At 40.1% G+C, this 11,222-nt stretch overlaps 1 protein-coding gene across 1 annotated transcript in view; it reads left to right on the forward strand.

Moving 5' to 3' along the window:
• dntt (deoxynucleotidyltransferase, terminal) overlaps window positions 1-11,222 on the forward strand; it is a gene marked incomplete in the record, with an annotated part of 88,551 nt that overhangs the window by 44,914 nt on the left and 32,415 nt on the right. The window contains 2 exon segments of the mRNA XM_014022867.1: window positions 3,860-4,108; window positions 4,353-4,436. Of these exon segments, the coding sequence (XP_013878321.1) occupies window positions 3,860-4,108; window positions 4,353-4,436 (333 nt within the window).

Genomic DNA, 11,222 nt, shown 5'->3' on the forward strand with positions numbered 1-11,222 from the left:
ATTTGTTAACTTTAAAATATACAGAAAATCTTTTCTAAAGCATCATAACTAAAAAGTGTGAATTTGTTGACTTGAACAAATCAAAGACTTTTTCTAGTGAATCTGTTCATGTTTTAAAACATTAAAGCACAAAAAAAATCAGTAAAACCACAAAGTCACAGAGAAACATTGAAAGAGTTTTTGGTTTAAATATTTCTTCAGTTACAAAGAATATGACTGCTGAAGTTAAAAATTCAGATTATTAGCTTTAAAAAGAGACCAAGCTTGTGAATTTACTCTAAAGGGTTCAAAAGCAGTACTTCATTTAATTTGTGTACTTTTTAAAGACGTTTTATGGTATTTTATGTCCGAAGGTTAACAGGTTAAGTTAAATTGAAAATGTGCTTCAAATCTTTGTATAAACATGACGATTTAATATTTTTAATACTGATTTTCTTTAACTTTCCATGATGGCGGGGTATGCTCGCCCCCAGTGACCGCACATCACTGATTCTGAGCCGTGAACATTATTTTGTTGCCCACATTAAACCCACCTCTTCAATTCTTAATGTTTGTGGTTTCAGTGCAGCTGAGCTCTTCAWCTTCATCTTCCTCCATCTACGTTCAGTATCTAAGCAGGATCAGTGCCACTAACTCCTGGATTCTTCAGTTAAAGGCATTAAAARGATTCATGGCTGAGATAAATCCACGTTCAGGTGAAGCTTTTAATATATTCACAGGAATATGAAGTGACCTATATTCCTGTATCAGCCGAGCCTTTTCCAACAACCTGCGTCCGCCGCAGCTCGGGGGATTTTAATTTCACATTTGTCAGTATTTCTCTGCTTTTATGCTGCCATCCTGGCCTCATCTGAGTGGGTTCTGTCAGCGCCTTTAGCTACGCTATTACCAAGCGTTAAGCAAACGTTAAGACTCCCCCTCCCTGCCTATTATTGGGAGGTGAATGGTTATCTGTAATTGCAGAGAGGGAGCACTCCAGAAGGCTGACACCGAGGGTTTCTGCCTACAGTCGCAGAAGAAATGAGTCCGCTCCTGAAGATAATTAGAGGAAAAGTGAAGAGGTTTCTATAAAAAGTGCCGTCTTCTCGCGTGTCACTCAGGTTTCCTGAACAGAAACGACCTCGGCTTTCTGTTTGGCCTCTGAGGAAACCTGAGGACCTGCGCTCCCCTGACATCGTGTTAAATGCTTTCTGATTAACCTCACAGTGGCTGCTCGCTGGATTTACTGCTATTATTGCTCTGAGAGGAGGAACGAGTTCTGAACAACAGGAGAAAAACTGCTTCAGACGAGCCGTTGTGCAGGAAACTGAAAAAGTTTAGGAGCAATCAGTCAGAGAAGAACGCCCGAGGACACACATTCATCAACTTTCTGTCTTTCATTCAGTCTTTTTCTCCTCGCTTCTTCTCATTCATCACCTTCTCTTAAACATGGAATAGTTTTATTTTACTTCATTTAAACCAGGGCTATTCAACTAAACTGCTCCGGGGGCCACAGAGAGGCCGAACATCCAGAAATTAAAGTCATTCTGTAATTAAACCAAGTATTACAAAGATCTGTTTATTTTGCTGCATTTKATCATGAATACAACACACAGAACACTATAAAAAGTAGTGATAATTAAACAATARCAAAAACAAAAAAMCACGTTATCCCTCATATTTAACACAAATATTATTCTGACATCTCTGACTTGCAAAAATTTTAAACAAATTTTATTTTCACTTTCATAGTTTTATCCTCAGCTGCTTGTAGTTTTAACTGTCTTGGATGTTTGTAGAAATGTTTTTACCAGCTTGTAGCCAAGATTCTGATGTTTCTGTAGACACCAAACATGTCTATGTTTAACTAAAACAACTCAAAGTAATTAAAGTAGAAAACCAGGGGTTTGGTTTTAAGAGATGAATGAACCAGTTAGTGGGCCGAACTTTGGTCACTCATGAACTAGATGTGGCCCGTGGGCCACCAGTTGAATAGCCCACGGGCCCGTGGGCTATTCAACTGGTGGCCCACGGGCCACATCTGGTTCACGAGTGACCGTGGGCCGCCAGTTGAATAGCTCTGATTTAACCCTTCATGTACCGCTTTGTTTCCATCTTTCTCTTCAGAGATTTCCAGTGAATAAAGTGTTGAAATAATTGTGGTGGAAATCTTTATTTTAACGGCAGAAATATGTGATCACAAAATYAAAAGGCACTTTGCTGGAGTCACGGACCTGAGCAGTCCTTGCTCACTCATATCAGTCCACCTGCAATGTGGCCTTGGTCCGTTGATCTCCTGGTGGATCCTGCCAACAACGCCAAACTGTTATGGAAATATTTATTTAACAAAGAAAGAAAAATACGTGGTCCAAGAATGAAGGTACTCTGTGGAATGATCAACTGAGTTTTATTGCAACAACAGGAAACACAGAGAACATCATCAACCACTGAACTGTACCCCTGCTCTCTGCTCCTGTTTCTGTGCTTCTGCCTCTCCTGGGACAGTTGAGAGACCTCTCATATACAGTATATTGTTTAACAAACACTATTATGTTATCTTAGTAAGATTTCATCCTAGGTCAAGGGAAAACACAAAGATAAACACAAGTGATATCTAAGAATGATTATTGTTGTTAGCAAATCTTGCTGATAAACAGCCTGTCATGAAAACCTAGCTCATTAAAGTATGTCATGAATTACGGGCTTAAACCTAAAAGTATTAGTTCCATTACAATATTATTCACAAAACAAAAATAGAATACAAATACAAAACAATACAAAAACACAATATGCAAGCCTGCCTGATGTGATGAGGGAGATAGTTTCACAGAGAGGGGGCATGAAAAGAGAAGGCATGGTCACAGATGGTCTTTCTTCTAGCTTTTGGAATTATTAATAGGCCAGTACCTTCAGATCTGAGAGAGCGTGGTACTTTGAGGTACTTTCTACAACAAACCCCTTGATATACCTACAAATATCTTGGAATTACTTTGGATTCTCATTTGACTTATCGTGATCATGTACAAGTCTTAACCACTAAGTTGAAACAGAAATTATACGTTTATTCAAAAATTAGATCCAATCTGACATCTTCTGTTTCAAATATCTATCTTCATGCCATTATACTCTCAACCATGTCGTACTGTTTACCTGTTTGGTCTCTTACAACAAATGAAATCTTAGAACCCATAGTTAGACTCTACAACAGGGCCTACAAAATTCATAAAAACTTCCTGGTTGGACTCATCACTGTACAGTTCTTTCATTGTCTGATGCCTTGACTTTTCAGAATTATGTTTTGTATAGTGGTATTAATTTATATTTTCAGATCTTCCAAGGTGCCAATTATGGAACTCTCTGTGCATTGTTGCCCAAATCAAATTCTGGAAGTGGTCATTCAACTAGATCTGTTACAAAAGGACAACTGATATTACCAACTTTTAAAAACTGTTACGGCCAGAGGTCTTTCTTCTATGTTTATACTAAAGCATGGAATGACATTCCTCAAAACATAAAGTCCATTTCAAAACTACAGCCCTTTAAGAAGAATCTTGTCTGCCATCTGCTGGACACTTTTTGTTCTGCTTATATTTAGACGTCCTATTTTGCAAATGCTGCCTTCCTGAAATTTGGTATGCTTGTTTGTCTTTGTGTCTATGGTGTATAATGATGTGATTGTGATGCTGTAATTCTGAGTGTTTTATGTGCTGCAGAACAGGAACCTGCTGTAAAACAGCAATTATGCTGAGTCAGGCTTGATTTTTAATAATCTTTTCCTGTTAAATAAATCAATCAATCAAATCAAATCAACACTATGTCCTGAAACCTTCAGTCATGATGAAGTTACAGAATCTAAATGTTTTTGTTGTGTTTCCATCAGGGTGTTCTCCTCTTCTGTGACTATCAGGCCTCGACCTTTGACCCCTGGAAGCTGCCCAGCCACAGGTTCGAGGCCATGGACCACTTTGCAAAGTGCTTCCTGATCCTGCGTTTGGAGGGCAGCAGGGTGGACGGGGGTCTTCACTGCGCTGAGGGGGACAGCAGGACYTGGAGGGCCGTGCGCGTGGACCTCGTGTCGCCGCCTGTGGACCGTTTGGCCTTTGCCCTTCTGGGCTGGACCGGCTCCAGGGTGCGCAGGACTCTGCAGAAATAAAAACATGTTCGGTTAGATCGAGGACAAAAATATCATCAGTTTTAAAACAAAAAAAAGAGCTTAATTCAGACTAACAGTCCATTTCAGATTAAATCCAGATTAAACTATGAGCTGCTAAAGTTTAATGAGATAAAAAGAAGTTTGCATTCATTCTAAATCCCTAAAACAGGGAGATTAAAGCAGATTTCTGACTTTAGACCTTTGATTTCTTCTTTTGCAGCAGTTTGAACGAGACCTGAGAAGATTTGCTCGTCTGGAACGAGGCATGCTGCTGGACAACCACTCTCTGTTTGATAAAACTCAGGTAGGTCATGATTTAATACCTGAAAACTGAGCTGTATTATGGCTCCGCCCACTGGGGGCCGGTCTGTGTGTTAGTGCGGTGTCCGTCCATCGATATCTCCTGAATGAAACGATAGATTCACCTTTAAATAGTGACTCCATTAGGGCAGCACTCAGTCTGATTGGATTTGAGAAGCTCATTTATGATGATTGGTAATGTAAAACTGGACTTTTTTTCTAATTTCTTGACAGTAGAAATGAAATACCTGGTTAATAAAAAGGAAACAATTCAATTCAAATTCAATTCAAAAATACTTTATTGATCCCAGAGGGAAATTTGATGTTTTTATAACTCATTTAACTAAAAACTAATGATTATTATAAAAATGATTATTTTGTGTGATACAAGCTAAATGTTTCATGGCTGCTTGGTTTGTTTAATCTGTTAAWGTTTGAGCAGTAAAAACTGTTCATCAAACCAGGTCTTACAGTCTAATATCAGCCTAAATGTATTTTTATGACTCCGCCCACTGGGGCAGAGGCTCCGCCCACTGGGGGCAGGAGGCAAACTGTTCCCTGGTTGTCCCTGTGTGTGTTACTGGTGGTCCGTCACACTAGTTGTGTGCATTGTAGCTCCTGAACGGAGACATTGACTTTCAGTCTAAATCAGGCCTATTCAACTGGCAACCCGCGGGCCACATCTGGCCCACGAGTGACCAAAGTTCGGCCGCCAATTGGTTCTTTCATCTCTTAACACCAAACGCCTGGATTTCTACTTTAATTACAGTAAGTTCTTTAAGTTAAACAGACAAGTTGGGTATCTACTGAAACATCACAATCTTGGCTACAAGCAGAGGTGTAAAGTAACTAAGTACAAATACTTTGTTACTGTACTTAAGTAGAATTTTTGGGTATCTGTACTTTACTTGAGTAATTATTTCTCAGCCTACTTTTTACTCCTTACAAGTAATATTCCTAAAGGACACTTTAACTTTTACCAAAGCCATTGTTTGGTAAGATACCTGTAATTTTACTGAGGTATCACTTGGTGGTACTTTATACAACTCTGATTGTTTTTGGCTCAACGGAGGTCTGAAAAGATTTTAGGGGTCAAAGGTCAAAGCTGAAGATCAGGTAAAGTTATCTTTGTTGCTTGAATGCTTTTATTTTGGATGGTTGATGTTAAATATCAAACAGGAAGTCATGTTTAGACGACYTTGATGTTGTTACATCTTAAAACTAAAGGTCAGCAGGTAACTGCGTGCTAGAGTTTTGAACGTAGACAAGTCTGGATCAGGTGGAGTCACAGCAGTCAATCATCCACRTCTACCTGTTAAATATGAACCCTCTGTCATTTCCTCTAAAGTAGTAAGTTTAGGTTCATCAGCTGTATTAAGACAGAGCACCAGTTCCAGGTGTTGGGAGGTCACCATCAACCATGGTTTGAACACTTTCAGAGGTTTTTATTCTGAGCAGCAGGAAATCTCCTGCTTCTTTTATCCAGCGGCTGGTGATTTACTGCCTTCAGCCTCTGAGCTGCACTCCTGAAAGCACAAGTACCTCAGCGTTCCCTTAAAAGGCGTCGACACGACTGCTCAGCTGACAGACTTATTATTCAGCAAAGAAAAGTTTATGGGACTGACAGGAAGACAACAGAGGTTCCAGGGAACCATCCGTCTTGGTGACAGGCGTCTCCCAGGCTCGTGTTTACCCTGAGCTCGCTGCTTTATTCACGCCATCCTCCGAGTATTTCTAACGCACAGAGCAGACAGGCGAGCCGGTCGGGCCGGGGCGGGACGAGGGCGTACGACGAATCGGAGCGCGGATCAACAGGGAGAAAACCCTGTCACCGCCGTGTCACCGCCGTGTCCCGCCGCCTGCTCCCTGGGGACGGGGGTCAGCGTCCCCGAGACCTCCGGGTGGCAGCTTCCTGTCAGATATCATACCCAGCAGCCAGCTCTGAGGCTGTTTATTCACATGCAAGGGCAGAGCCAGGCCCGCTGACAGTGCAGCCATCCATACACCGGGGGGAGGGGCATCACACACAAACACACAAACATAAAAACACACAGGTTTTCATGTAGYAACATTTTATTGTGTGGAAAACGGAAACCAGGACTTTAAAGGATGATTTAAGAAAATCATGGTTTTAATCCTTTTAAAGTGAGCAGATACAGACCACACTTCACAGGCTGATTCTAACCGCATTTCAAAATAAAAGCCTGAGATTTATTCATGGAAACTTGAGCAATACAATACTGTGAGATGTGTTTGCTCAGAGTCAGGCTACGTTCACACTGCAGGTCTTAATGCTCCATTCTGAGTTTTTTTTAAAGAATCTGATCTTTTTGTGTGAACGTTCACATTACATTTTAAATGTGACCTGTCAGACTCCTGTGTGAACTCTACACAGCACTGACGTGATGCATGCACAGTAAAAGATGTGACGTCTCATCAGCCGGCTTGTTTGTTTACAGAGCTAGCATGGATGCTACTTTTAGCACGTCAAATCTGAAGTTGTTGTTTAATCAGAGCAGACTAAATAATTATCTCTCTTGTTTAGTTCAGTGTTTATAAGTGAACCTGCATCTGACCGGATGCTCCCGTGAAGCTTTTTATTTTTGGAACGAAACTACGAGCTGGAAATAAAGTATCGACCGAGTAACTTTAGGATCGATACGCTCCACGACCCAGGCTGGACGTTATTATTATTATTATTATCACTGTCTAAATGGAAAACTAAAAGTAAAAAGACGAAGCAACTGGACTTCTTCAGATGTCAGATATTAAATCACGCGAGACTTCCTGAAATCTCGCGAGATTTCAGGAATGTTGGAGGAAAAATCTCACGTGACCTCCAGAGAGACATGAGTTCAGAGTAAATTAACATTTGCGACGAGGAAGAAACAATGTTGATCGTTTGTGGAATATTTTTACCAAAAGAAAAACAATTCCAGGACTTTTAACGTCCAGCAGACTTTCTGCTGAGTCGTGACAGTTTTTTTTTTTGTGTTCTGTATTTTGGAATCCTCTTCATGTTTACGTCACCTCGCTTTCTGATTGGCTGCACGTCTCATTCACAGGCTGAGAGCTCAGGTGAACACTACACACACTGTGATATCAGGCCAAAAAATCAAACATGTTGAAAAAGAAAAAAATTGTGTAGGTCGTGTGGACGGGTTCTTCTCTAATGAAACATCTTGTCTCTTCTCCAAGAGACTTCTTCAACTCTCAGACTGAAGAAGTCTCTTGGAGGAGAGACGAAACGTTTCATTAGAGAAGAACCCGTCCAGAAGACCTACACAATTTTTTTCTTTTTGATTTTTTACCCAGATTACTGAGATGCATCAGGACAAACATGTTGAAGTTCCCCGATTTGAGGTCAGAGTGGTCCCGACGTCCTTCTGAGCCGACTAGATCACACTTAACTCACCACCCACGGTGGGAATATCTGCTCAGATTATTTTTAGAGCCAGCACGATAATCTGGACTTCCTTAAGATTGTCGGAAGGGCACAAATCGGCCTGATTTTCTTGTAGTGTGACGCTGGTGTTACACCATATTTTGTGACCGTCATATATTGTGACCATAGGGGGGRGCTGTTGCTTTTTTTTAATAACAGAACTTGCCCGAACATGGCGACAAAGAAGAATATGATACGCCAAAAGTGTGAGCCAGAGGTGACAATATATGACAGCCGTTATCATATATTGTGACTTCACTCTAGCTAAGGAAATAGTAAAAATATTTATTCATAAATTGATTCTACTCATTGTTTACATCCCCTAATGTCAGAAAAATAACTTCTGATCACTGGCATGTTGACTATTATTATTATTATCAGTGTGCATTGRCAATYCAATGCACACTATTGTGATTCGTTTCACATCCAAGTCATCTCAACTTTGCCATGCTTCTCCTCCTGCATACTTTGTCCTAGAGCTGCCATTGTAATTTACATCTGTAAAGCCCCTGTGCCAAATGATGGCTATGCCTTTTGGTGCCTGTACAACTTGTAGTTTTTGAAATATTAATGTTGAAACTTTATTCCAAATTCATATGAGAGTCAATGGGGCCTTGTAATGGTCCAATACTGCCCCCAGCTGTACTCAACTTGGTACTGCACCATAGTTTTTTATATTTAATCTCAATAGTTCAGTGTTTACAATACCAATATGATTGTATTTTGATGTTTTACTATAATATTGTCCTAATACTGCTCTATTGTTGTAATATTATGCATTTTTGTGTCAATAATTGTATTGGCAATGTGGCCTCTTTCTGCACACATACAAACCAACCCCTGCCACCATCTTCTGCCACAGCTCCATTGGTCTAATGGTCTATGTCATGGACTTTCATGTGGGAGATCAGGGTTCAAAACCCAGCTAACGTAACTTTAACATAAAATCTCTTCAAATTTCATATTGTCACACAATTACCTTAATTACAAACACCTGCTGACGTGACAGGWACAAGCTGGTATAGAAAACACATTTGAACTTGGTCAAAGTTCATTCTGCAAGTCCAATGCTGCAGGCAAAGCCATGCTGCAATGACATGCTAAATGGCAATGCACACTTGTTTTTACATCATAAAAACCCATGTCTAGTTACTATTATTATTATTTCTACTATATATGAAAATAACTATCATATTATGTGACCCAGTACTAATTTAATAACAGTCACATTTCAGTGATCAAAACTTATTTTTCTGACAATAGAGGATGTAAACAATTAGTAGAAATGTTTTTTTGTATAAATATTTTTGCTATTTCCTTAGCTACAGTGAAGTCCCAATATATGACAAACTGTCACATTATTGACCATGTAAAATAGTCAATAGTTTTTTATTTTTATTTTTTTTTGTAAGTCTTCAGCCTCTGGCTTACACTATTGGTGTATCATATTCTTCTTTGTGGCCATGTTTGGCCAAGTTCTGTTGTAGAAAAGCAACAGCGCCCCCTCTGGTCACAATATACGACGGTCACAAAATATGGTGCAACACCGGCCTTAGTGATCGTGTTTTAAAAACAGATTGTGAATAAAGGTGCAGTCTCAGCTACGTCCACTCCAAACTTTAGCTCAGRATCTGTAAAACTGACCGAGTTGGAGCTACTTTTTTCATTTCTAAAAGCTCAGCTAGCTGTAGCGACCATCTTTGATCAGAATTAGGAGAAGTTAATAAGTTACAGCTGTATTACTGATGTTCATTTTAGTGTTTTATCATCAGATATTTTACTAACGAACAGAGAACTGTCACTTTTCTCCTCAAGGTCAGAAAACTGTCCACAGAACGTCCAGACAGTTCTTCATCCCTGCTCCTCATCACCGTCATAATTAACTTAACGAGGATCAATTAACCGTCCCGGCGTGTGTCCTGTCGCCGCCCCCCGCTCCCTTCTTTCTGCTGAAAGAAGAGCTGTGTCTCCGCCCCTCTCATCCACACCGTCCGGCCGAGGACGACGCCATAATTGGGCTTTCATCTTTCCCGTGTCTCTTCTAATTGGCCGGCCGTTTGGACGAGGGTTCCTCGCACCTCGTGTGACCGTTGTTAGAGGAACCGGGGGGAGGATTATGAAAGATGTTTGATTAAAGGGGAAACATCTCAGCTCAGGACCAAAGGCGGTCATTTGGAGGACTTTTATCTTATGGGTTTGACTCTCGGTGGACACCATCTGGTCTCTGTCTTATTACAAAACGCTTTAAAAAGATGGGGAGGCTACAGTGGACTAATGATCTCCTCCCAATTAAGAAAAGGCTCAGGGGAAGACTTTGAATCACATTAGGAGGAAACCCAACAACCGTCAGCGAGGGTTCAGATGTCTTCTCAGTCCGTTTGATGGCTGAGATGAAAAGCCGTTGACAGAAAGCGTAAGTTCTGGGCCATAGCAGGAACATAATCCAAACCAATTACAGGAAATAACCCTGCAACACCAGGCTTTATGGGCATACAGAGATGGATGTTGACAGCAGGAGTCCCCGTGCACTCGTAAAGACTCACATAACACAATAAGCAGAGCTGTGACCCGCGCTCAGCTTCAGCTTCTTGATGGGAAACCAGCTACACAGGAATAATAAGATTTATTAGATTCACCCTGTTCCTTTTTCAAAAACCTCTCATTATTTCCAACCTGCTGCCAGATCCTCAGAAGGGAAAAAAGAAAAGGTGTTGCCTCCCTGTTTTTTGTTTTTTTTTGACCAGACTTTCAGAAAACAAGGCTGAAAGGACGACTGCTTGTTTGGTAGGTTTCTAAAAAAAACTACTGTGACCTGCCGTCCTGGTTGCAGAGATGGGGACTCGTGACTCGGACTTAGACTTGAGTCTCTTTACTGTACAGCCTATTAAATTAAATAGGCTGTACATCCCTAAATAAACACTAGTATATTAAATTTAAAAATAAAACCTTTAGATCTGAATCAAAGCTCTACCTTTGACTTTTAAGAAGGTGGACATTTTAGTTTTGTTTCATTTGTGACTCTGAAAACTTTAAGTTTAACAGTTGTCTGACCTTTTTGACCTCGAGGCCCAATTAGCTGAACATAAAGTGACACGAGATCCAGTCAGACATTACCAATGTATGGATCAAAATGATAATTATTATAAATCTTGGTTTAATTTTTATTGTATTTACATTATAACTATCAAAACTAACACAACTAAATTAAATACACTTACAGTTTAAAAGTAAAACTCCTGTCAAATAATCACAAGACATGATTATAACAAACATTTTTTTGTATTATAACCTGCCCATAACAATTATTTGAACAAATACAACTCAACAGACCACTCAGGCTTATCA

The sequence above is a fragment of the Austrofundulus limnaeus genome, unplaced genomic scaffold (assembly GCF_001266775.1).
Source record: "Austrofundulus limnaeus strain Quisiro unplaced genomic scaffold, Austrofundulus_limnaeus-1.0 Scaffold344, whole genome shotgun sequence".
Classification (NCBI taxonomy): domain Eukaryota; kingdom Metazoa; phylum Chordata; class Actinopteri; order Cyprinodontiformes; family Rivulidae; genus Austrofundulus; species Austrofundulus limnaeus.